General features: G+C 36.7%; 1 protein-coding gene across 1 annotated transcript in view; it reads left to right on the top strand.

The window, feature by feature from the left end:
* The window catches only part of CACNA1D (calcium channel, voltage-dependent, L type, alpha 1D subunit), a 199,081-nt gene that overhangs the window by 1,498 nt on the left and 170,615 nt on the right, over positions 1 to 26,968 (top strand). The window contains exons 2-3 of the mRNA XM_010572683.1: positions 1,132 to 1,450; positions 3,886 to 3,991. Of these exons, the coding sequence (XP_010570985.1) occupies positions 1,132 to 1,450; positions 3,886 to 3,991 (425 nt within the window). The remainder of the gene's footprint in view (positions 1 to 1,131; positions 1,451 to 3,885; positions 3,992 to 26,968) is intronic.

Raw genomic sequence — 26,968 nt, 5'->3', positions numbered from 1 at the left:
GGGGCGCGAGCGGAGCGGGGCGGCGGGAAAGCGGCGGCTGGGGCCGGGCTCGTCCGCATCCACGCGTGTTCGCGGCTCTCGCGTCTTTCTCCTTGTCTGTTCCCCCCCACCCCGCCCCGTCTAGAAAAGGAGGGGTGTGCTTTTTGCGGCTCTCCTCTGTTTGACGAGCAGCGATCGCTGGGGAGCTATTTTACTCTCTTGCCTGGGTAGATCCATTTCAGTCATCCCTCCTGCCAGCCCTAATTTCCAGCACGTATATTGTGCCGTTCCTCCATATTATTTTTTTTCCCTCCCAGGCATCTTCAAGTTTTGAATTTCACTTGGGAGTCTTTCCTTCCTACAGGTGCATGTAGGAGTAGACTCTGTTGCTCTAGTCAAAGAGCTTGCGAGGAGGTAGTGTTTTGCCTTCTTTGCTGTCATCTGGATAAAGAGGACTTTATTATTGTTTCGGAGGTGCGGTTTATTTCGTAAATCCTTGTGAAAAAGCAAACCCAAATCCCATCCCTTTACAGTGGTTTCACAGTTGTAATTTCTAGTGTGAAAGATACCAGTGCTTTATGAACATGTGTATCAGCAGACAATATTGGGTTTTTCACTTGTGGGAGCCATCCACACGTTTTTCTTTGAAAATGCAGATTAGGGCGAGATTTAACTTGCTTACAGGACTTCCCCTCATAGTGTTGGTCATTCTTAATTGCACAATGTGTAAGTATTTTAAACAACTACTTTTTTGACCAAAATGAAGTGAGGGAGTAGTAAATGCTAAGGTACTACAGCAAAATTGATCTTAAGGAGTAGCTATGTTTTATTGGATAAGCATGGTGACAGAAAAGCTGCCATCCAGTCAGGAAAAAATGTAGTGAGTAGAAGAATCAAAATATGAAGTGTTTGTGTAGCACTCGTCTTGACACTTGGATCAAACCTGAAGTTATAATGCTGATTCCTGAGCATTTTTTGCTACTGTTCAGTTACATTATATATATATATATGCATACAGTTGTGCTCCGTAGTAGATGTAACATCTAGCATCACACTGCCAAGAGGTCTTAAAATAACCTCTTTGTCAGAAATATTATGACACATTTTAGCATAAAAAATTATAACCAGGTACTCTTTTCTTTTGTCCCACAGAGGCGAACTATGCAAGTAGCACCAGAATTCCTCTCCCTGGTGACGGACCAGCTATTCAGTCAAACAGTTCAGGACCATCCAAGCAAACTGTTCTATCTTGGCAAGCTGCAATTGATGCTGCTAGACAAGCAAAGGCTGCCCAAAACATGAGTACCACCACAGCCCAGCCTGTAGGATCTCTGTCCCAAAGAAAACGCCAGCAATATGCCAAGAGCAAAAAACAGGGTAATACATCTAACAGTCGGCCACCCCGTGCCCTTTTCTGTTTATCCCTCAATAACCCAATACGAAGAGCCTGCATTAGTCTAGTAGAATGGAAGTATCCTTTGATGCAGTTTCTTTTTTTACAATCTGTTCCTTGCATTTTCTGAATGTATGAAGGGGATTGTTTCACAACATCTCTTATAGCATTGCAGCTAACACATTAGTTCACTTGCACGTGTGGGTAACTCATTAACGCTGATGGTAGTTAATTTTGCCTAAATTGCTGTTAAAGATAGCCTCTTTGTGTCATGATGACACAGAATATAATTTTACTGAAGTAAGTAGCTCAATGTCAGAGAACAGCTCATACCTGTTGCTTTTTTCTTGGAGGAGATGGGGCAACATTTTCAGAACTTTTTTGAAGTTACTAGCTTACACTGCAAATAAGGTTGAATGGATAGGAGTGCATCTAGCAGTGTTAATTGGGAGATAACCCAAGATGTCAAAACTTTATCTTCCATATTGCAGTTTGGTGTATTGCCATTAGGGCAAATGAGTCAGATATAGGAATCTTTTAATAAAAGATTATTTTTCCAAGTACTAGAAGAAAGGAAGATTTTTAGTTAAGTCAGTGACTCACTCTAAGTACATACAAGTGTCTGAAAGACATTAATCTTCTGAACTTTTACAACATAGGTCTACCACCAAACATATTTGGAAGCATGTACATCTGTAGATAGGAGATCAGATATACTGGCCTGCATTCGTGATAGCTTGTATGCTGGGAAGGATTGCTTTATCTTTAGTTCAGTGGCTGTGATGTGGAAGTATGTGGATTTCTTTGGCAGAACTGCTAGCATGTTCATTTGGTACATGATTTAATTCTCAAGAAAAGGTTTGAAATAGAAAATAATTTTGTTGAGGTATGAGGAGGAAAATGTTTGCCTGTTAGCCATGGCAACATCCCTGTAACGGGAAACAGCTGTTCAGGAGAGCAGATTACTGAAGTAAAACTCATTTTGTTACTCTAAACAGAACAGCCGACCTGGCAATAGGAACTGTTACTCATTTATAGGACTTGGTTTTTTCAGTTATTTGAACACAATTCAATTGCAAATTAAAGATTCTGCTTTCATTTAAACTGGTAGAAGTCCAACTAATTTCATTAAATTGGTCTCTCCTTGGCTAAGGTCAGTTAAATGAAATTACTATGGATCTAGAGTGGAATAACTCAGGGCAGAATTTGTCCCAGTAGCACTGCATCATAAAACAAAGTTGTCAGTCTTGTGCTGGTATCGTTTGCTCATTTCAGTCTGGAGAATGCTGCATGTTAAGGTTTGTGTTGTAACTTCATTTTGTACACAACATAGCAGCTGTTGGTGTTGATAGGCTTTGTGAACATAAACTCAGCCCTTGAGGTGACAAACTTTCTGTAGGCCAACAAACAAAATTTAACAGATCTTAAGGGGCACATGGGCTTTGTAGGAGTGTTTTTCAGGAAAAATATTTTAAACTGACAAAAATATGCTTTCGAATATATTCAGTACTCTTCCCTCAGTCTTTTATAGGACTGTTATGGACACCTATCAGGAAGTTGTGCATTGAATTGAGGAAGGGGTGTCAAAAATCATAGCTAAAGCCCAAAATACTCCCGTTCCAAACTTGCACGAATAGGTTCCTCTGGGTACCTCCATGTTTGTAGTTACAAGAAAATAACGAAATACTTTGGGGGAAAGGCAAATTAATGATAAACTGAAGGATGAACTTTATAGGCATGAATTTTAAGAAATAGTTTTTGTTCTGAAAGGCAAAACGTGTCTCCAGGTTTCAACTGCTGTCATCCAGATATGGTATAAAAAGTGTAGCTGAATTCCTGCTATTGTCAGTTTGAAAGCCTATAGCCTCTCAGTATGCGTGGCTGTCAAACCAGTAATAATAGTCTATTCCCCAGTCTGCTCACCTAAACTTTCATCTGTCCTGGCCAAAGCAAAATTGTTCAGGAGTCCAGCTGTCAGAGACATGAAGAGGGGCTCAGAATTTTTCTGTGTCCACTGTACAGCTTTCCAGCTCTCATACAGGAGAACAGTTGTGATTTGCTGGGAATCTTTCTCATATCCTACTATGAACTAGATCCCAAATGATTTTCTTTCTTTGGACAAACACATTTCTGTTAACATTAATGAGACTTATGTGAGCCTATGAGACAGAAGAGCTCAGCAAGTATTCCTTACCCATCGTGATGACCCACATATTGATTTAAGAGCATAAAATTATATTAATCTCTGGAATTTACTCTAAAGTGCTCTGTGGCAGCAAGAGTAATAGTTTTCTCTTTTTTCAAAAATAAGAGGATGTTGAAAGATAATTGTGATGGAAAATGATATGGTATAGCAATATAACTACAGGAGATGAAGTGTTTGTCACAGTTACCAGTCAAAAGATTGCCTTAAAAGTAAGACTTGTTTTACGAGTGTTGATGCTGAAAGGAGAACTAGACTTAAAAGTTTGTAGACACTCATAATTCCTGAATTCCTTAACAAGATTTTTCAGACCATTTGACATATTTATACTACTGTCTATTTTTGCCAATTGTGTGGCCTTAGCTGTTTACATCCCATTCCCAGAAGATGATTCTAATTCAACTAATCATAATTTGGTAAGTACTCTGGAGTTTTTATTTTATATTTGTTTGCTGTACTTTCAAGTTGATGGTCATAATTACCTGCTAGTATTTAAGACTGTATTAAATACAGAAAATTCTAGTAAAAAAAAAAATAATTGGTATATAGTGATACTTTAAAATAAAATGTATGTGGAAATGCTTTGGGTTTTTTTTCCAGTTTTAATATGTGCTCCCTTATGTTACATGTTTATAATAAGATTTTTCAGCAGTGATATTCTTTGGAGGGGAATGTACATTAATATTATGCTGCATCTATAAGTATATTTGTGTGGTATAAAAACTTTAATTTGAATTTCTATCACTTATATTGATTAAATGTATTTACTAGCTCTTGTTGTGTTTCAGACACTTGTTTCAGTCTTCTGAAGTTTTACTGCCTTTCCTAGTATACTTGTCTAGTCTGTTTTCAATTTTTAATGGTGTTATTTAGATGTATATTTTACTAGATATTTTAGTTTTTAATGAGAGGATGGTGGGAAATTTTACATTAGTACATTTTAAAGTGATTGGAACATCAATGTGAATTTTAAAAGCAGTCACTGCTGGTGTAAGTGATCTTTCAAAAAAGGATGGTACTGCAGTAAGTAGTGTGTAGAGATGTATTTGTTCCGTTGAAAATAGTGTACTAGCGTTGTGCTTGAAAACTTATAATGAAAACTAATTTTGTTTTAATTCTCTATTAAAAAATATAAAGGCTATCACACTAAAGGGTAGTATTGAATTACACTGCAATAATTTCATTGTTTATACTAAACACCATTTTGAAATAGTGGAGTTCAGTGGTCCCGTGTGCTCAAAATCTGCATGTGATTTCTTTTGGGCGGGGAGGGCAGGTTTGTTCACAAAGTAAAGAATTGGATACCAGTAAGTAGGTAATTTTGGATGGAAAATTTAGGTTGATACGAGGTCTTCTCTTTATGAACATGTTTGTGTAATTTGTGGTGTGTAAGCTTGTTTATTTTCCTAAAAGTAATTATTCTGTGCATATGACCATTTTATATACTTTTTTGTTTACCAAGATTAAGCAAATATGGACAATAAAAAATGCTGGTGAAAGGCAGAATAATTCAGGTCAATGTAAAGAACAATTTATGCAGCTGTGTATCTAGCCAACCAACAGTCTTTCTCTCCTTTCCTCCCACCCCCCTCCTGAGAAATTCAGGGCACAAATCTCCATAGCTGTCAATCCACCAGGAGATCTGCTAATAACTAATTTCATAAAGCATTACATGAAAAGGGTGAAGCAGTTACTTGTGTCAGAGGCTAATCATTTTGAAATAAATGTTTTTAGCATTAGGTTTAAGTTAACGTCTGGTATTTCTGACCTAATTCTACAGTGTGCTAGTATTTAGAAAGAAATGGACATTTTCATCCCTAATGGTTTTTCTTTTTTTTTTTTAATCTAATGTGGCCAGGTTAGTCTAAGCAAAAATAAATTATCTTTTTTTAGCAAGAGATACTTATCCATTTTAAGTAGAAAGGGTCTTGAACACCCCCAATTATATGTATGTAAAGTTTACTTGGCCATTTAAATTCTCTCAAATTCCCATTTAAATTTGCATCCTGTTTATATTGGTGTTGAGTAATTCCACTAAGTTTGCTCAAAGAACAGAATTTATCCTGACAATGTACTTTCAGGTGCTGGGACAGATTTAAGCCCAATAAGGGAACACACAGGCACATCTTGTGTACCTGATCTAATAAAATAAATAATTCTGGAATGAGTGGCATTGGCTTTTCTTGTGACTAAGGTTCTACATAATGAAATACACTAACCAGTGGTCTGGGTTCATGTCTCTTCCTCTGGTATTTCACGGACATTTTTCCTAGTGTAGACCTACTTCCTTTGTTAAACTCTTAGTGTGGATTCAAGTGTACTGTGAGGGAATGTCATAGAAGAGCTGAGTTAGAAATCTTCAGTCTTGCTTGGGAACCTGCTTGAGCACGCATTTCCTGATGCATGAGGTGTATGTATAGATAGATATTTGAGAGAGAGGGCTGTCAGTTGTCTTACAGTGGAAGTAGAGATTGTTCTGTTGAATAATGTTCAGATCTTTTGTGATACTGATCTAAAAACCAGACCAAATCTTAAAAATCAGTGTTAAATCTTATTCATAAGTTTGGTAGGATTTTAGCCCCCTGGATTTAGACATGCTTGTCTTCCATGGGCCCTACACTGCCAGTTTGATCTTGCTAGGAGGCTGTACACCACTGCGGCTTTAATTCAAATTCAAAAGTTGAGGAGAATAAGATAATCTCCTCTCTCCTTCCAGACCAGGTGTTTGGTCTTATCAACCCCAACAGCCTCTTCTCCCCCATTTCCATTCTCTGGACAGAGGTATCCATTGACACTGTATGGATTGCAGCACTTGTATCATTTAGAGCCTTGTGGGGGAGAGACCAGTGAGGAACAGGAATATGGTCTTCCTCCAGTGCCTTCACTTACTCATTATGTAAACACCAAAAGTTCAGCTTTATAAATTTTAGTTTGCATATGGATATTATATCTAGGCATTCGTTCTTAGGGAATAAATCAATGTTGCTTCATTGAATTGAATAGATTAATTGCTTTCCATCAGCTAGCTGAACTGGCTCATATTTTTTTAATTTGTAAACAGAAGAATTAAATATTTATGCATGTGGATTTTTTTTTTTTTTGCGAATCAAAATATACCTAATTTGTAACCAGCCATGGAAAGAGGAAGCAATGGAACAGCAAGGCAAAAAACAGTGGAACACTGTTAAGTGGGAACTAGAAATGGAAACTTTTTCAGTTTTGCTTGGGCTAGGGAGAAGACTGTTTGCATATATGAGAATTTGAGCAGTTGAAGTGTTCATTCTTTATGACTTCAGGAAGTCTGTAATGGCAACCTCAATCCAAGGGTGTACATGCAGAACAGGTATCCATTCTTCTTTGTGATGGGATGTTAGAAGACAGCTTCTGTATGGTGTAATTTCCAAGACTTGTAAGGGAAACCTGAGATACGATTTCTGAGTCTGTCTTCATCTGTGACTGAGCCAGTGAAACACTGAATGTCAACCACCCAACTGCTGGTTTAGTTGTGAGTGAGCCCTGTTTTAACTTTCTCATGAATGTTTCAACATGTGGTGTCTAATCAACACAAAGTCAGTTATACATTGCAGTAGCAATGGCAAAAGAAATTTTAGTACAAATTAACCAAAAATATAACAAACATTTTAAGGAACAGGTAGATGAGTCTTAAGAGAAATAGCAAATCAAATGTATGTGTATTTATGTATTTTTTAAAAATAGGATGTATCTTGGATATCTGTTATTCTTGAATATAAGTCAACTTTTAATCTTAAATATCTTAAGATCGATGTCTGTGAGAAGGTTCCACACCCTTGTTTTTGGAACAGTAGGCTGTTCATGGAAAATTGACAGTGCAAGCCAAGTGTAAGGATGGGACAGTTGTATGTTTCTGTGTTGGTCACTCATCTTTGCTGATATGCAAGTTGCGATTATTGAAGTTTTTGTGATAGAGCCAGCAGCATGCTGTGAGATACGAGATGCTTATGATAACTTAAGGAAGCAAGAAAAGGTTTCTTTGTGATATCAGTTGATTAAATTAAGCAGATGGTAATCACTGATGTTGTAGGATAAGAGTCACTTTCATTATTAATTTCTTTTGTCTGTTTATCTTCTGAGTAGACAAGCTTAGATTTCTATTTTGCCTTTTTGCCGTTCTTAGACTAGAGGGTGCACTACAGTTATCTTGCACAGTGGATTCATGGTCATCCTTATTCTGTCTCAAGAATGATGTGCCAGTACTGGGTGATACAAAACAATGCATTTCAAACAAAGCAGAAGTGCAGAGTTAAATTCAGACTGGACTGTGCTTGACCACTTGCTGAGTGTTAGTCCTGTGTTCTGTAGGAAAGTTTTTCTAATCCTTTGTCTAAAACACCTTGATGTGTGTCTCTGGTGTGTGCCAGGAGAGGCAGGAGGAAGGGATCTTCTTTTCTATACTTTGAATGGAGAGTTCTCTCATGCTTTTCTATACTGCATAGAGTGTAATACAGACTAATGTACTTTAAAAACAGTTATTGACCTTGATCCTGAATTCTACTTAATTAATAATTAGTCCCTAATCAGTTAATGTTCTTTCACAAGTGGGCCCAGTTCTTCTGCAAGTAGATTGGTGAAACTATTATTGAACCAGATAAGTTATTTTTCTCTTACAGCAGAACAGGGGCAGTGTACTCTGGCATGAAATCCTCATAAACTCACTACTTCATATTTTAGTGTAGTTTCTTTCATCTGCCTTAAGAAGTTTCAGGTGATCTGAACTTTTCATGCTTGATTCATCTCTTCTTTTGGCAGTGTTTCTTGTCTTAGCTTGATAAGAAGCAGTTTCTGGCAGGAAGGGTTTCCTGTATACATCTATCTTCTGCTTCTGTCTTTTCTGTCGTTTTTTTTTTTCACCATCTGTGGTATGTTATTTCCCCTCATGTCTTTTTGTCTTTGTTAATGTCCTGCTCATTTCTTTCTTTCTTGTTATCTTTTGTCTCTGCCCTCTGGCTTCCCTCTGTGTTTACTCTTCTGTTTGTCCTCTTCTGCAGCATGCTTTTCTCTGTCTTGCTCTCCCACCTCAATTTTTCTTTCTTGTATTATCTGGCTGTACCATGTTCTGTTCTTCTGTGCTTTGCCTCCTGCTGACTTTCCCATTGGTCTGACTAGCACTGGGCTGTTTTACAATGTACAGGCAGACTGGCACAATACAAGTCTGGATTTTGGCTGCGATCAAGACATTTTTGGTTATTCTTTTTCTTTCCTTCTTTCTTTTTAAAAAAAAAGTAAACGTGAACAATAAGAAGGCATCCATCCATATAGAGTCTATGAAAACTGCACCCCTGAAGTCTGAGTTGTCTGCTTTGGGTGTACTGCATCTCTTGTGACTAGACCCTGAAGGTTTTCACTGGTGTCACTGTTCTACTTGAGACAGCCTGTGTGTTTTGGGAGACTTATTTGCATAAATTACAGCAAATTGGCAAGTGTAAATTCATGTGAGTAAAGGGCTTGACCCTAGTGCATAAAGGGCTGGAACCTAACGATAATTAATGACTCTATGCCCCTGATAGCAGGATTCTTCAGCCTTGTTTCTGACTACCGTTGTCAGTGGGGAACCCTCTCAAAAAGTGAGGTTCTGCATTAAAAGAAGGTCTCTCCAGTCTGTGCTAACAGAGCGGGTCAAGTGGTGGTCCTGGACACCTTGTCTTCTTTCTCCCAGGCAGTTGGGATGGGGAGACCCATAGCGGGGGACACTGCTGCAGAAAGGTAATGTTTGTGTCCTATGTTTCAGGCAAAGATTTCCTCTGTAAGTAGATTTAGGTGGATCTTTCAGTGCCTCCAGCAATAGGAAAGCCAGTGCTGTCCCTGAACTGTTAGTTGTGCCTTCAATCTAGGGCACAGCAGGAGAGTACTCTGAGAAGAACCAGCTGAACTCTTGACTTAGAGGTGTCAGGCTTCCTGTCCTTATCTCATTAGCAACCCTATGACTCATACAGTTCTAAGGCCATGTGACTAATTAATCCATCCATTGAAAAGGTTGTTGGTTTTTACCCTGTACACAGTTATCTGCTATACGTAGCTTATCTGAAAATATTGCTTTAGAATGTTATTAATTTTAACGACGTTTGGTAAATAATTCTAAAGACTTTTGTTTAATTGCTAAATGTTCTGTGATGTATTTTAGAATGACTTTTACATATATGCACTGTTCTTACTGTGTTTACTTTTTCAGTTCAGGGGTCTTTGAGGCCCCGCTCCCTCTCCCCTCACTTAGAACATCTTCCAATCTAAATAACTTTTTGATACTGTGTTTCCAAACTTTTTCTGCCTTTAGATTCTTAGCTAATGTTCTCTCCTGATGTCTCTGCTAGCTGGCATAAAAGTTAGCTGAAAGATGCAAGGTAATTTGGACTGTACTGAAAACACTCCATTTTGCATATGGGAAAACACCATGGAGATGTTACAATGTTTTGTGTGTATTTAGCCAAGCACCTAACTACTGGTACTAAAGGGACTAGGGAAAATGTCATTAAAAAATATTTGATCTAATTGTAACCGATATACCACAGGATCCTTATGTTTCATATCGATTCAAGTCAGTGAAATGTATTTATAATTCTGGATATGAGTAATCAGGAGGGCTTGCGAGAATAATTTTGAAAAAAACAAGTGTTAGGAGCTGTCCTTTTTCTTTTCACACAGGCTTAAAAATGAAGAGGCTTGAATTCTCTCCTCCTAAGTTTTTGTGTCTATGTGCATATGTAAATGCTCTCAGGGACAGTTTTGATACTTTTTTTCCTGCTATTTTTAATGTACATCGATTACCCTGACATCTATTTTCTCACTGAAAAAAAACGTGAAGTAACTATTTAACTACTGGAGCGGCCTGACTTAACTTTCTGAAAATTAATAGTAAAGCTGTTTGATGGTTATTAGGTGAGACAGTATGCATCAGTAAGTAACCTTTGCACAATTGCAAGAATTCCTTAATAGATGACATTTCTGCAAGGGGATTATTAAAAAATATTATAATGCTGTACTCAGCCCTATCTTCATATTTCAATTTTTTTATATTACTGGCAGCCCCAAACTTTCAGTAGTATGCATTAGCTAATTATTGTGGATTGCTTTGACTTTTATCAGTGCATATCATGTATTTAGAAAACTTTTTTCCTTTGTGTTGTAAGGCACACCTCTGCAAAATAGATGAAAATTCTGAGTTGGTAGTGTTTCACACCCACTTTGTCCTACAGCCAGTTCCTAGGCCTATTCTGTCTGCTCTGCACTGTACCAGTAGCATGAAATAGCTCTTCAGTTTTCTTGGTAAACATAATTGCTTGTGTCAAGTCCATCTTTGGTGGTGAATGAAACAGAAATTTTATTTCAGTCTGGCTTAGGAAAAGGGATATTCCTGAAAGGAAGATATGACCAAGATGACTGGAAATTTCCAACTGATAGAAAAGTCACTTGGGTTTGTAGAAGTTTGGGAATAACATAGGCTAATCCTTGTTGTTCTTTATTTTATTTTGTGTGCCCCAATACAACTTAGGATCTAGCTACTTCAGCACAGATAAAAATGGCTGTTTGGAGTGCAGGGGTATGAGGAGAAGGCCCACAACTTAGTTTTACAGGTTTCAGTTAATGACGCTACAAAAATAATTTTTATTTTTTTTAATGCAGGAGATGGCTTCTCAGTTATCCAAACCAGAAGGCCTTACAAAAAGATGTACTTAATCATTCCCATTTGAAAGGAAATGTTTTTTCCGTGCTCAAAGTTGCAAGCTTGTTCCTGTGGGGAATTCCTACTAAGGGCTTGTCTCTTAAAAAGATTTGCTGGTAGTTCATTACTGGCAAACTGCCTAGGGTGATACAGCATACACCAGAAAGAGTTCTTTTTCTATTATAGCCTAAAGTCAGTCTCCCAAACAGAATAGTGCTACATTGGTAGAAGGGTTTTTTCTTCTGGTTTAAATGTGCTGTGAAGAGCAGTGATTCCCTGCCCTTCTTTTCCCTTACTCCCCGCTTGATGAAGGTATGCCTGCAAAACTTTGAAGTATAGACTGGTGACAATAAAAGTAAATCTGTGTACTTCCAAATACACAGAATAATCTTACTAGCTGCTATATCAGTTGAATGGTCAGTGGAAAAGTAGTTAGATTTGCCATTAAAATTGTTGTAATTCAAATCTAAAGCGAGCATTTAAGATAAGTGGGAGAAGTTTGTACTTTTCATGCAAACTATTGGAATAGAGCAAAAGTTGATTTTTAAATGCTCTGAAAAAACATGAGCAAACCTAGGTTATAAAACCAGTTTACTGACTTGTGTGTAAACTATGTGACTTACTAATTTACTCCAATATTGAGCATGTAAATTTAACAAAACACTAATCTATGGCTTTATTCCTTGATAATAGCTGCTATGCTAAAGGAAACCCTGAAAATTGTTTCTGAAATTTTTACTCCAAAAATGACACATAGAATTGACAATCTTTACATGTTGCCACGTATCAGTGCCACACCAAAATTATTTATTGCCATAAATATTACTTGGATTTGCTTTAAAAAAAACCCTGTTTTAAAACTCTAGATTATGCAGAATATGGGTGTTTACTTTCTTTTAAACAGATGTTTCATATAAGAAGCATATTATGCATTGAGAACTGTGGTTTGGTTGTGTTTGTTGTTGTTGTTTTGGTGTTTGGTTTTTTTTTTTAATATGGTCGGTGTGTGTGAGCACTGTGTCTTGAAATACCACAGTGTTGGGATCCATGGCTTTTGAAGGTACTGGTCAAGGTTTGCTTGCTTAAATTGAGCAGAAGTGGAGAAGTTCTGGGTGCTTTGGAAAAGCTGGTCCCTGGCTACTTCAGAAGATTCGTGTAGCTGTTAAGATCAATTAAAATATATTTTCTAATCTGCTGAGCTTTAATGACAAGCCATTTTCAGTGATGGTTAATTGAATGTGTGATTTTGTTTACCATTAATTTTTGCAAGAATTCAGATGTTTTTACCCTGCTGCCATGCACAAAAACCTTTCTTTTGCTGGGCCATCTGGAAGGACAGGGCCATGAAGAAAGGTTAAATGAATATATAGTGATAGTGGGAGGATGTTAATTAGGATGGATTTGCTTTTCAGTGTTAGGGTTTTTTTGTTATTGTGTAATCCTCTGCAATAAAATTTGCGTTTAATGAATTGCAAATAGAATATCATCTTCCCTTCTCCCTTCAGAGGAGATTGAGAGCATGCGCTTGGTTCCTGCTTGTATAAAATTCACTTGGTAGCACCAATTAGCAGCTTACTGTTGTTCGTGTTTTTTCGTAGTTGTTTTTATGAAGAAAAGTGCTTATAGAGTTCCATTCTTCTTGAAGAATGCCTTGATTAAACAGAGTGTGATTCTTAGAAATCTACGTGCTTGACTTCAGCATTTGAAACCAAACTTTAAATAAATATTTGAGAATTATGCTCAAAATTTAACTATGAAAATAACATTTTCAATGAAATCAACACAGCTGACCAGGATACATCATTTGCCTGTTCAATGTTAGTAGGGAATATTATTCTAGAGTAATACTGTAGTGACTAATAGTAATATAAAACTTTGAAATGATGAGCAGATAGATTTGCATAGATTTATTTATATAGTTATGAATCAAGATTTTTTTTTTCCTCTTATTTAATATTAAAAGGTATTATGGCAGTACATTTTCAGTTTAGTTGCATGGCTAAAAGTTTTGGCAGTGTCGAACTCTGTTGCCATTATGTGATGGTTTTCACAATGGTCACTATTTATGTGGGTGGACAGCTGCTTACAGATTTGAAATCTTGTAGAATTATACCTTTTGATAATGTCATTATTAAGGATCTGAATCTTCCCATTTGTTACTGTGGTAAATCACATAATACAAACTGATCAGTGCTGGTCAGTATAGCAGAAGGGATGATGCTAGACAAAGAACTTGCAAAAGATCAGAACTTAATCTTCAAATTTATTTTTATTGCATATTTGCTAAGAAACTAATATTTGATGTATCTTAATTGAGAAAAGTAGTTCAGCCCAAAGATTCATTTGGCCAGTTGTTTTAGTGGTCCTCTTCTCATATGGTACAAAAAAGGTGGTATGTTGAATTTTATCATGCTTGACAGCTTAAATATGTTGTACTGAACTACCAGGTTGCATTTCAGTAAAATTTTGTGGAAGATGCAGTGGCACAAAGGAGCATACAGAACCAGCTACATTTGTATGGCATGAAGGCTGGAAAGTTCTTTACAATGTAAGAACATAAATGTAAAAAATGTTCATTAATAACGTTCAGTAGTTTAATAATTATACTTTTCTGGGTTGGCTGATGGTGGCTGCAGCAGTGCAGCAGCCTCCAGCAAGATCGCATCTTATGCCACTCAGCTAATCAGAAGAATGCAGTCCTTCCAAGGTACTGAGTAGGAAATACCCCAAAGCTGTATTATGTTTATCAGACATTTTGTTAGTGCAGTTTTCATTCTGATGGATTTCTTATGATGCTATTACTGATTTTTTTCAAATACTCATCCAGAATCCTTTAAAACACATACCAATGATGTGTGGCGTAAGTCAGTTATTCATCACAAAATGATATTTAAGTAATTATATGCTTATCTTCATCCCAAGAAGATTTACTAGTTCTGAGTTCAGGTAGCTTTTATTGTTTAATAATTTATTTCTTGCTATAGCAAAGGAAAAAGCTGAAAGAAGACAACCTACCAGATTATATAGATTTTGTACATTTATTAAAATAAGTTCTCGAAATCTCTTGACACCACTGACATCAGAAAAACTAAATGAAAACAAATCAGTGATAAAAAGCAACAGTGTTTAACCCAACTGTACCTAAAAGTCTCACGGTATTAAATGATGCTTACTATAGTTTGTGCTCCGATTGACTGCTAGAGCAAAGATGAATACTTCTAGCTACAAAGTCTCTGTGACTGGCCCACATTAGTAGTGCAAGGCAGCTAGCTCTGCCTCCTGTTGAGGTGCTTCAGCTGCCGTAATTCTTGAGGCATAGTATAGAACAGAAATTTTCTCTACATTCTAATACCAAATTGAATGGTACTTAAAATTTTTTACATTTTGTCTTAAATCTAATGAAACTATCACATTTAAATGAAATTCCCTAAAACATGGTTTCAGCAGAGGCCATGTTATTTTACTGGCTAATGATTCAGTTTGATGTTGGTATTGTCATGGGGTTGTTGGTGTAAGCCTATCTTAAGACCAGACATGCATGCCATCTGTATTCTTAATACAATAAGACCTTACCCTGAACTCTGAAACTCGCTGGAGGCTTTGCAAGCTTAACACCCATAGTTAATGCAGATTGAGCATAGGTAGACTGAGCACGCACAGACTGGTCTGTCAGCATAGGTTAGATTTGTGACTTTTTTAAAGGACTTTGTCTCCTGTAGTAAAAGACTATCAACTGCTTCTCACATCTATATTTTTCCCTAAGCACTGTAAGGCTGAGAGCGTTTATCAATGTGGATGAAAAATACATGGGCCACAAGTTGTGATGTAGCTCTAACTTCTGAGAGCATCTGATTTCAAGCAAATACAGCAGAAATAAAGATTTCAAAGTTATTTTTACATGTTTTTTGAGAACAGGAAGAGAGAAACTTTGTGTTCCCTCTTTCTCCCAAAGGCAGGCTGCAGCAGGAGCCCACATGTCATACCAAAACTCATCCACCAATGCCAGGCTGTAGGGATGAGACTTTATTAATTTTCATGATTACAGAACTGCTTGTCTCCTGTAAAAGGAACACTGAATTATGTGGGTTAAGGAAATAAAATGGTTTGGGGCCATAGCAGAAAGGGCAAGAGAATGTAGGTAAGATGCTAGCCAAGAACTTCAGGAATGAAGGAATTTTTTAGCTTGCCCCTAACTTCTTGTGCATTCTTGGACAGGCTATTTATCTTTTCAGTATTTTAGTTTCCCACCAATAAAATAGTTTTCTGCTTTAAAAGGATATCAAAAGGAAAAGTAAGTTTGAGGCTGTGAAACATTCAGATATGGTGAATAGGGTACATATGAACAGTAAAATGAGATCTAGGGAGTTCTCTTAAAACAGTTTCTTATCTTTATTTGGAAATGGTTTGGCTGACTTTCTGGTGAACACTTTGTGGTGAATTTTGTTGTCAGAGGCTATATTTTAAGTTTCAGAATGTAGAATGTTTTGGCAGCAAATTTTGGCGAAGAAAAAGTGATTGGTAGTGGCAATATAGGAACAGAAGGAACAGCCACTGTTACCATAGTGATACAGCAAAAGCAGTGACATTTAGGTAAACAGCAGTAGGAAAGGAAATTTGGGGGAGTTAATGTTAGATGTCTCAGAAGATACAGTAAGCTTCCATACAGTGTTTCATGTGTATCTGAAAATGCTAATGTTAAGCTTCTATTTGTTACATTAGTAGCACAAGCACCCCTCAATGTTTGTTTGGTTGGGAAGTTCAGTGACTTCCTTGAACAGGTGATCTGTGAATGAAACCAAGGCAGGCAACACCCCATTCAGCAGAAATGGCACATAGCAAAAGAAAGCATGATATTTTGATTGTTCATAAATATGCTCATGTGAACTGTCCAGCTGGTGGGAATGGTACCACTGAATGTGTTTTTAGCATGATCATGTGACATGTGGATGACAAGGGTATTTTTAGAAACCCTTGCAGCAATGTTACTATTGATCCAAATACTACATACTTCTTGGCCCCAAATAATTATTTTAAATATATGTATGAAAGCTCAAATGCAGGACCTTAGTATGCATTTTACTTAATGGTGCTAGGGCTGAGGCGTTGCATGGTTGCATTGTTCTGTTCCGGTGAAAATAGGGTGAAGATTTACACAAGCGAGTGTTCAGTGAATGGAGGGTTTCCAGTGAAGGGTTAAGTAACCTGGACTGTAAGCAAATTAGAATTGTCTTTTTCTTGCCTTTAAACAAGTGTAGAGGCAACAAAATACAAATGTGCTGGCAGATAACCTTCAGGCAAATTGATCACAATGACTGAGTTAAGGAAACTATAGATTTCTGGGCTGAGGATACTGGAAGTACTTAAAGAGATGGATTAAAGCTCTGTGCTTAAGGAGTCTTGTGCAACAGCTGTTTTCTAATGGTTAGAGAAGTGATAAATTGTCAAGGATGCATCAATATCCTTCATACGACATTTATCAATATAAGTGTATTTCGAAAGTATATGGTTACACATGTAAGAAAAGTAGATGCATTATTTTGAAGCTAGATTACCTCGTAAAAGCGTACTTTGAAAACACCTATTTTGCCTATAAAGATGGTATCTTTAAGTCGAGGTGGTGATGCCGAAAAAGGCTTAATTGACCCATGTGTCAGCCTCAAGTTGCAAGACCAATGCAGTCTTTTTAGATAGCAAGATTCTGTGTTCAGAAGTGTTAGTTTAAATTCCATATTCCATCACTTAGTATAAAAAGATAGAATCACAGAGTGGTTTGTGTTGGAAGGGACCTTAAAGACCATGTAGTTCCAACCCCCCTGTCATGGGCAGGGACACCTTCCACTAGACCAGGTTGCTCAAAGCCCCATCCAACCTGGCCTTGAACACTGCCAGGGATGGGGCATAAACAATAATGTTACTTTCTTTGCTATGTGAGTTTGTGAAATACTACTAAAACAAATTTTACATGTTGATAGTTCATTATTTGGATTTGGGATCTTTGGGGTGCAGAATTTATTTATTTTTGTAAGATGGAATGTTTGCACTTTTAATTTTGTTTATAAGTCAGGGAAAAGAAAGAAAGAAACAAACCTATTGTGCCCAAGTGCATGCCAGAAGATCCAAGTCATGTGAAGAGGATTTACTTTTTAGAAGAGTCATCAAACTTTTCTACCAAATGTGTAAACCACATTTTTGCTGAATGTGGAAAAAAAAGTGTAAACCCACAAAAATCTTCTTTAAATCTTCTTCAAACTATTACAAATGCAAGTAAGTATAGCCATTTTATACCACAAAACTTTAATATTTTGTATTAGACTCTTGTTTCCAGTATGGCATTTCGATAAGTTTGTGTTTGAGATATACGACCTGTCCTATTATTAGCCAATAATCTCAAAATAAGTCCCTGGCAAATGTGAAGGACAGATTACAGTGCTAGAGGTCCAGATACTCAGGCTATTTTCTACTTAGTTGTTTACTCATTTCCTTTTTCCACTTTTTCCTCATTCTTCATGAGAAGAAAGCTGGTAGTGGAGGATCCAAGCTGGTGTTTCCACCGTAATAACATAGTTCTTGTCTTGGCAAGTAGTGGACACTCATCTGTTCTTCTGTGAACTAAATCTTGAAGGATATGAACTGATAGGTAACCTCATCAGCTATGAATGAACTTACAGGATTTGGGCATCTCTTCATAGTCATTGTCTGCACACTCATAGTCTGCGTAATTAGAGAGTGTAGGGCTGATGCCTGCTCTTTACTAGACTATTAGGGAGGTCACTGAGTACATAGATACTGTAGTTTACTGGGCAAGGGGCAGATATGTGGGCTCATGTTTGTCTGGAGGAGGCATTTCCTTAACTGACAAGCAGCATTCAGTGTGCCAGACACTGCCACACAGGGTCAGCACTCACCACGTAAGGTGACTGTGAAACATCAGCAGTTTCTGTGTTGGACAATTTGTAACCCCTTCTCAGTATGTGAAGACAAGGCAGGGAAATCTTAGGGTATAAGAGCACAAGTTTTCCTATCCTTTCCCCTCTAAAGCTTTGCAGGAGTAACCATCAGTAAAAAGTCCATGAGTTTAAAGTCCATGGGTTTACTGTATGCAGGGGCATTTCAGCACACGCCCGACAAAGCTGTGATCAGTATTTTAGCAAAGACTTGCGAAGTTGTAAATGCTTCCTCGCTTTTCATGATTGGAGTAACAGCAAGTAATAGTGCATATTAAAGTCCTACTGGAATGAAAGAAAATCCTTGAAGTTGAATCCTTGAATTTGGATGTTACTATATTAATTTTTTAAGTTTGTGGTGGAACATTTGTTTCTCTAAAAATGAAAAAGGGGTAGCTATAGGTGTTCATCTGGACTTTGGGAAGTTAAAAGGGCTTATTCTGTTTTGGTATGTAATTCTCTTTTGAAGAAGTCAAAGGTTCTGGACTTCTGTGTGTGTTACAGATGAAGCTACATTGCTTGAAGATTGGAGTCTCTTCTGCATTTTAACAATCTGATAGCTTAGCAGTAGTAATGGTGGTAGATGCTTCACTGGAAATGGATTTTATAGCTTTGGTTTGTAGGTGAAAAAAGAAATTTCATGAATTGTATGAAAATATTAAAGAATATTATCATTCTGTCTAGAAAGTAAAACTGAGACTGAAATTTTTATTATAAAATTATTGTTTATCCTTAAATTAAATATGAATCAGTATTTGTATCTCTTCTTGCATTGACTTGATTAGAAATGATTGGGTAGTGCTCTTAGGCAACCCCAGTTGCAGAGTGAATCATCTTATGCCACCTTTTTGATGGATACCCATGTTTTAAATAAATGCATTTTACTTCTGATTAAGACGTGTTAAACACGAACACTTAAAGTATAATGACTTAGCTAATGAGTGATAAACTGCTGTGGTCTTATGATCACAAAAAAATACCTGACTCCCATGGAACAGACAAGTTTTCAACTTTCAGATTGTAATTAATTAAATGTTAGAATTCTTATAACTCTGAGTAGGATATAGAGTCTTAAGGGATTGTACTTTTTTAAGTCAAGCCTAGAGTGTGGATATTGTACATAGAACTTGCCTTTCTAAATAACTAGCTTCATAATTCAACTACTGTACCTGTTTTCAAATCAGAAGAAGCTTATCTAGGTTTAAGTTTATATTTTGCCATTTGTGATATTAACTCTGTTATGTATACTTTGCATCTAGTTAACTCTTTCCCAAGGCTAAATACCAAAGGCTGTACTCCCCAGAAGAAGATTGAACAATTCACTCACCTTTGAAAACCTATAGATGAGTACATGTTACAGCAAAACTGTTGAAAAAATCAGAGTGGATTAATTTTTGATAAATGTCATGTCTTCATGATGGAATTTCCTCTGTCAGTAACTGTTAGGTTGATAAAAATTTATGAGAATTGATTCCCTAATTTATAAGTTATCCATGTGTTGCATGTATATTCACTCTACCAAAATATTTGGATTCTGGCGCATTTTATTCTATAGCTTTTCCTAATACAGTTTTTCCTTCCCATACTAAGAGATTTTTATAAATAGGGAGATTTCAGTGATGAAAATAATAACACTTCAAAATATGTTAGAATTGGTGAATGGTTTCCCTCAACTTCAGTAATAGTTGGATGCTGCTATATTTTCCACTAATACATGCAATGATTACTTGATAATTTGGTGCTATATCTATTCAAGCATGCTATGTGTGAGTTAAGAAAAATATCACATATTTTAGCTTATAGTTGCTAGCTGTGATTTTGTATAAGCAGTAACAAGCAGTAAAATGTACGCTACGTGGTTTGCAGTGACCTTCATTGCTGAGAATAACTGTAAGAAAAAAAAAATCAAAGACATGCTTAGAAACTCTTTGTTTGGAGGGCTAAATCTGGCCTGTATTCTGCTGTCCTAATTGTGCATAGTGATTGGAGACCTTTTCAGCTTGGACAGACACAGATCTTCCAAAGGGCAGAATCAAAGCACTCAGATTTGTTTTTATTTTACAATGCTGTATATATATATATCAGCCTAAAATAGAGCAATATGTTTGTCCTGAACTATAGATTTCTAGTCTGGATACATTTTTTTAATGTAAATTTGAAAAGCGTTCATGCCTCTTAAAAGGACTAGAAGGTTATTTTTCTCAATAATTTAAGCACCGTAGTTAGTTGGAATTTAAATGTCAAGATTTTTCTTTCAGTTTAGATGTGCCCCAAAATTAACTTGGTCATGCTAGAAGCAACTCTATGTTTTAGCAAGATTTCCTTGATGTAGGAACAGCAAATTATAACAGCTGTACTGGGTTACAGCATCAAATTCCCCATCCTAGCTCTAACACTGACCAATAGGGGATATCTAGGGAACAGAATAAATGCAGAGTATTGGATCCGGCAGTCATCATCTCAAGAACTTTCTGAGCCAGAGGTAAGGTCTTTGTGTTTAATGGTTTTAAATGAGACAGTACACATCACAGTTAATAATTCACTAGTTTCATGCCATACTGTCTTTAAATGTTTTGAGAGAACATCATCTGGTCATTGTGCTTTCTTATTAATTGTTCTCAATTTTTTTTCCTAAAGATGTTTCAGCTGAGGCAAATTTTCTAATATCTTCCCCATAACAAACCCAAACTTCCATTATGGAGCAATCTCTCACTCACCTGCCATTTTTTTGTTACTCTTTCCATTGCTCCTTTTACAAGCTATTTCATCCTTTTATGTCACTGCAGTAGATATTTTTGCTTTTCTTTCTGCACCTGTAAGGAAGTAAAACTTAAGAATGTGGTGATTGCTGCAGAGGTATTCTTCAGAAATAATGTTTTGAACCAGAACTGTTCATGACATGATGACATTTGGATTCCTTGGAAAGACGATCCAAGATGCTGTCATGTATAGTGTGTCATAGTTCAGTATTGTATCAGATAGATTCTGACCCAGTATTTACTAAGTAGTGATCTGGGTTACTAGAATATTCTGGGTTTGATTTTCCTGCCTTTGAAGGCTTTTGGTCTCATTTAGCATGTAATATATAGGTACTATTTATTTAGGAACAGATACTATTTATGGAGGAATAAAAGTATTTTCTGTTAAAATAAAGCAGATGTCTTTTAAAACCTGCATTTAATAGTATCTTGTTTGTTGTTATTAACCTAATGCTTATTTTGGCATGCATAAACTTTGAAATTCAAAAGTAGTTGAAGCATTTTCTTTGTCAAATGTCAAATAGAATCCAACAGCAAAGTTGATACCTATATGGGTCTAATTTCCCCCTTCAGCCACCCTTGCAATTTAAGAGTTACTGTTTGCATACTGCAAGTACCCCCCAACATCTGATTTTCTGTGTTTCTGAGATTCTGAATTGTAGCAGTATTTCTTGTGTAATGGAAGGGATAGTAAGAAAAGTGCATTTTGAGAAAGTAGCAGCTGTGATCATAATATATCTGCTGCTTTTATACCACAAGTAAACAGAATATGCATGTGGAACTTACTACATCATTTAGGGCTGTGTCAGCTATGCCTTTCATCAGATTTTGCACTGTCACAAGTTTTTAATTTTAATTGTATCATTTCACTGTAGCACTTTTGAGTAATTTTATTGGTAGAAGTTAAAGCCAGTAGGTCCTCGCCAAATTCTAGTAATGACTTTAGCTGAATCAGATTATTTCCAGATATTTAAATAAAGTTTCTGCACGTTATTGGTAATGATACTGCATTACATATACCTACATATAATGATGGCTCAGAAGACTTCCTGAGTATACTGTGCTTGTAGTATTTCTCATAAAAGTATATTGTAGTATTATGAAATATCTTCCTAGCTTACTTGTTAGTAAATAGAAACATATTCCTTATCATGCCACCATAAATGTTCATATTCTCTGGTGTTTTTTGTAAAAGCGGCAGCCAGTAGTGATGAAGTAAGCTACAGAATATTGAAACATTTGGCTGTGATTTGAAATGTGTGGTGGATACAATTTAACACTTATTTCTTGCTTTATTTTCTTGTTCCACGATTTTAGTCTAATTTGTATCTTTTGTTACTGATTATTTTGTAGTTTTCCTAAAACCAATTTTCTATTACCAGATTACCAAATTAACATATTTATACAATAAGCCAATAACATATTCTTAAAAGATAATGAAAGAAGGTGGTCATTTCAGCTTAAGCAGGAGGAAGAAAATACAGTTGGACTGAAATTGGTCAACAATAGGCAGCAGCTGTTAAAACAAAATCAACTGTTCTGTTTTCAGCCCACTTACACTATCTTCATTACCTGATGAATAGTGAATTAGTTCAACAAGCAGTCAGCATGGAAGCATCTAGGAGAAAATAAGACACTGTAGTTAAACAGTAGAACACAGAAGCTCAAGTTAGAATTAAGTTGTGCCAAACTGTGTTTGCTTCTGTTTTGTTTAGAAACCTACCCTCCCTCTTTGCTTTCTAAAAATAAGAATCTTTGTAGAAGTGTTGAAGGCCTGAAGGGGACAGTACTCCAACTCTGATTCATGAACCTGTTTTCTCCCAGTCGTGTAAGAGATGGGCAATCCCATCACTTTTTTGTTTTCCAGTAAGATTGACCAAAGTCTCTATATGAGGCCCAAATCGATAGAATCTTCCTAATTATTCATTGGAAGAGCTTTGGGATCCTGTTCAGACATGCTTTTCATGACTGTGGTGCCTAATTTGCTGCTAGAGACACTGTTCAGGAAGGAGAAATGGGAATGCTTCTGGGGCGCAACCTTCATTATCAGGTCCTTCTTTTGGCCTACAGACCAAGTGTTGTCTGCCTTCAGTATTGCAGTGGTTCTAATAAATGAATGCCCAGCCAAGATATGAAAAGATGCATTGCTCTCTTAGTAAATATATATCATTCCACTCAAACTTTTCCTAGCTTGTCAAGCAGTTGGTATTACCCTTCAGCTATCCTAGCCTTCATTAAACTAGGTATTAAGGAGGTGTGGACTGTGTATTTCTCCTGAGATTTCTCCATTATGCAGAATCTTTTAATTATCTCATTGAGAAAGGTAGCTACAATAAAGCAGAGAAGATGAATAAGAAGCAAGGGATACAGTCATCCCAGCGAACATGCCTCATCTGTAAAATTATTAACTTCAAAGACTTCCAAACTCTAAAAGCTAAAACCATGGGTTTTTGTTTGGCGGTTGGTGTACAGGTTTCATGCCTGCATACTTACTGCCGTTCCCCAACAAAGTTATGCCTACACATCTCTTTCTCTGCCATTTTTTTCTCTGTCCATTGTTTCATCAATGAAACACATTTAAAAGTAATTTAAAAATTGCCTGGTTTATGGAAGGTTCTCTGACTTTTAACTGCCACAAACAAATCAGAAAGCCTCCAGAATAAAGTAAATGTTTCCCATTTATATAGGGATATTGCACTGTAATTTAGGGGAAATGATAAGTCTTAATACTGGATAAAAGTAAGAAATGAAAATGAGAACCCAGGTAAACAAGGTCAGAAAAATCCCTTTATTTTATAGGAATAGTAAAGAAAGATTCCTAATATTTCTAAATTCCTTATTTGCTAGGAGCATCTCTGGTTGCTTGCAGATAAAATAAATGGATCCTGGTTTACATTCACTGGTTTGTAATTTAACGTACAGTGTAGAAAGTCCTCGGTGGATAAGAGCTTCAGAACTACTGCTTTGGAAGTCTGCCACTTTTATTCAGGAAATTGTTGCTGCTGAAGTTGATATTGTTTCAGTAGAGTATCTGTGTGTGTGTACACACGCATGTGCATAAGTATACATATATACTATAAATTTCTAAGAATATATATATGATACCACATCAGTCCAGAGTGATTCCTCTGTATGAGAAAACAGAGCAGTTGATATGTGGAAATTTTTTAAACAACTAGACCAGTCAAAATGGTCACTCATTTTCCTAATTTCTTTTTGGGGGGTAGACCTGCTGGTAGAATAACCAGAATTTCTCTCTTACGCGCTCCCCCCCCACCCCCCCAGCTACTGCTGGACTGAAGTATGTAGTAATCAGTACAGTAATGATGAAACTGTTACAGAAATTCCCTTTTCCATCAAATGCTTTTGGATTGCTGATAATAGCTTCTATGAGTCCTTAAAGAAGACTTTGTCTCTAAGTGGTAAAAATTACTAAGTAAGGAGCCGTCTCATAAGCAACTACATTGCTTGTCTAAGGTCAGCAGACTCAGTGACGGATCTCGTGGATTATTTGTCTCAGCTGAGCTTTGTGCCTTTGTCTATAAATTTACATCTTTTAGGAGGCTAGACAGGAATCAATGAGTTAACAGGGTCTGTTTCGTGTACCCACACTACATGGGTACAGGACTTTGGTAACTTAGTATTGGCATGCCACAGTTTAAAAGAAAGTTTCCATGCAGGTTGCCTACAAATTTCAGTTTCCCTTGCTGCATACGCTGTTGGGGGTCTATCTAGGAAAGACCCCGAGCTGACCTGCCCATAGGGCACATGGGAGCACCTGGTCACTGTCTTCCCATCCTTCTACTCTGGCTACAGGCATGTGCTTCTGGTGGGATGAGGAAGTGGGAGCCTGCATAGCGTGTTCTTCTCCATCAGTATGTCCTCATGTCTAATGTGTTATGTCCTCGTGATGTGGGGATAAGACAAAGTTGGGCTCAGGTGCTAAATGAGGCCTAAGGGAACTCTAGTCACTGTCCTGCTACATTTGTGCTGGCAGTCTACAATGATGGTATAGTTCCTGAGAACAATAAAAATTTTGCAAAATAACCGACGTGACTTACACAGCAGGATGTATTATTAATGATGGTATCTCCTCTTGACCAGAAACTATGAAGTTACTAGAAAATGGGGAAATGCACTCTGGAACACATATATCATTTTCCAGTCTTTATAAATTAGTGCATTTTATAGTACTTTTACAATTGTATTCTGTTTTTTTGTCTGTTTTCTGTCATTCCCCAGCATGCAGGTTAGTGCCTCTTTTGAAGTTGTTACCATAATTTTTATATAGTACAACTTGCTATTTTTTAAAAAGTGGAAAGTTGTTCTGTGCTGAAGGCTGATGTCTGTAAAAATTCTTGTACTTGTGAGAAAAGCCTTTTCATTTAGCTTATCAGTCAGCTGTAACTTTCATTTTTATCTTCAGATGTAGACAACAGCTGGGAGAGGCATGCTCTGGGTTGCTTCCATTGCTGATAAATACTTCAAAAATCATTAAAGAGAAGGTTCTTCCATGCTGAGGAAAAATCCTGCTTTGTTGTCTATCCTTCCATGAAAATGTAGAAGATTTTGTGTGTCTCGTAAGCATTAACGTTATCTGTTACAAATCTGCCAACTACCTCTGGAAGAGTAAGCCTGCAGTTTTTTAGCATTATTCTCAGCTATTATAATGTCGTTTTATCCCTCATCAGCATCCCTTGCAAACAGCATCTTACACAGTGAGCTTGCAACTTGAACTCTGTGCATTTTTGTTTGGGAGGTGGAGGGGGGAAGAAACAGCAAAGTCCTTACTGGAAACTGCATGGAATTAATATCAAGGTCATATGCAGTAAGAAATGCAGTGAATATAAAATTCAGTTATTGGAAATTATAGTCTAGAAGCTTTTTGCTTGGACCAGAACACTTTTAAAATTTTAGTTTGTGTCAAAACTTTGGCCTATGTGAAGATTTTTCTGGATAGCTTGTAAAGAAATGCTGAGTTTCTATAGCCAGATGTCTGTTTTGCAGTGTCAAAACCTATTAAATGCCAGGTTATACAAAGTTAAGATGCTTATGTATAATCTGTGATTCTCTCTTTGGGTCTTTTTCTAAAATGAGATTCCTAATATCACATTTAATCAACACTAGTATTACAGAGCTTGCTTGCTTCATCAGTTGCTTTATGGAACGTTTTTAGGCAAAAATGTGCTGTGGTATGCTGAAAGTAATTTTTTTTCCCACATTTTAAGTGGTGACAATATATAGAAAATTAAGGCAATAATATGTTTCATTTAACACAAGATTTAGCAGTTAGCAAAGGGGAGCTCATGACTAAAAGTTCATAAAGCAAGTGCTTTTGTATTTTAGTCTTCATTCTAAAATTAATTACATGATTGAGGATTAAAAAGGTCATAGCGAATGCATATCTGAAATATTAATTTATGTCTTAGGAGTATAGTCTTCAATTTGCAATGTGATTTCAGATATCCAGCTGTGATAAGAATGTGGTCCATCACCTTTTAACAGTTGAAGTGTCAATGACCTACAAGTTTTTCAGTGGTTTTCAATACCTGAGCCTTCAATTATGGTGGAGAGGGGGATAGAAGGGTATTGGAATGTGGGTACTTTGATTGACAGGAGAGACAATGCACAGGAATGATGTTGTATCATTATATTTGTCTTTTATTCAGAATGTTGCCAGAATTGAGGTGTGGTTGCCTTCTAATTATACTGTTGAATTTGCTTTTGGAATTTTTGGGGGGATTTCAAGATCATTTAATTCTTTAGATTTCAGGTGTCAAACTGTGCCATGTAATGTAAACTTACATGCATGTGAGTTGTGGTCCTCAGTTCCTGTTTTACTTAAAAATGTCTATAATTTTTTTAAATGACAAACAGTCTCACACTGTATTTGCTTTATAATTACTCTGTTTACCAATTTTTTTTTAACTACCAATAAACTTGAAGCCTATAAGTTCCTTATATATACATTTCGGGGGGGGGGGGGGGCAAACC

The sequence above is a fragment of the Haliaeetus leucocephalus genome, unplaced genomic scaffold (genome assembly GCF_000737465.1).
Source record: "Haliaeetus leucocephalus isolate CR32 unplaced genomic scaffold, Haliaeetus_leucocephalus-4.0 Scaffold2, whole genome shotgun sequence".
Classification (NCBI taxonomy): Eukaryota; Metazoa; Chordata; class Aves; order Accipitriformes; family Accipitridae; genus Haliaeetus; species Haliaeetus leucocephalus.
This window is presented reverse-complemented; position numbering and strand designations above follow the sequence as displayed.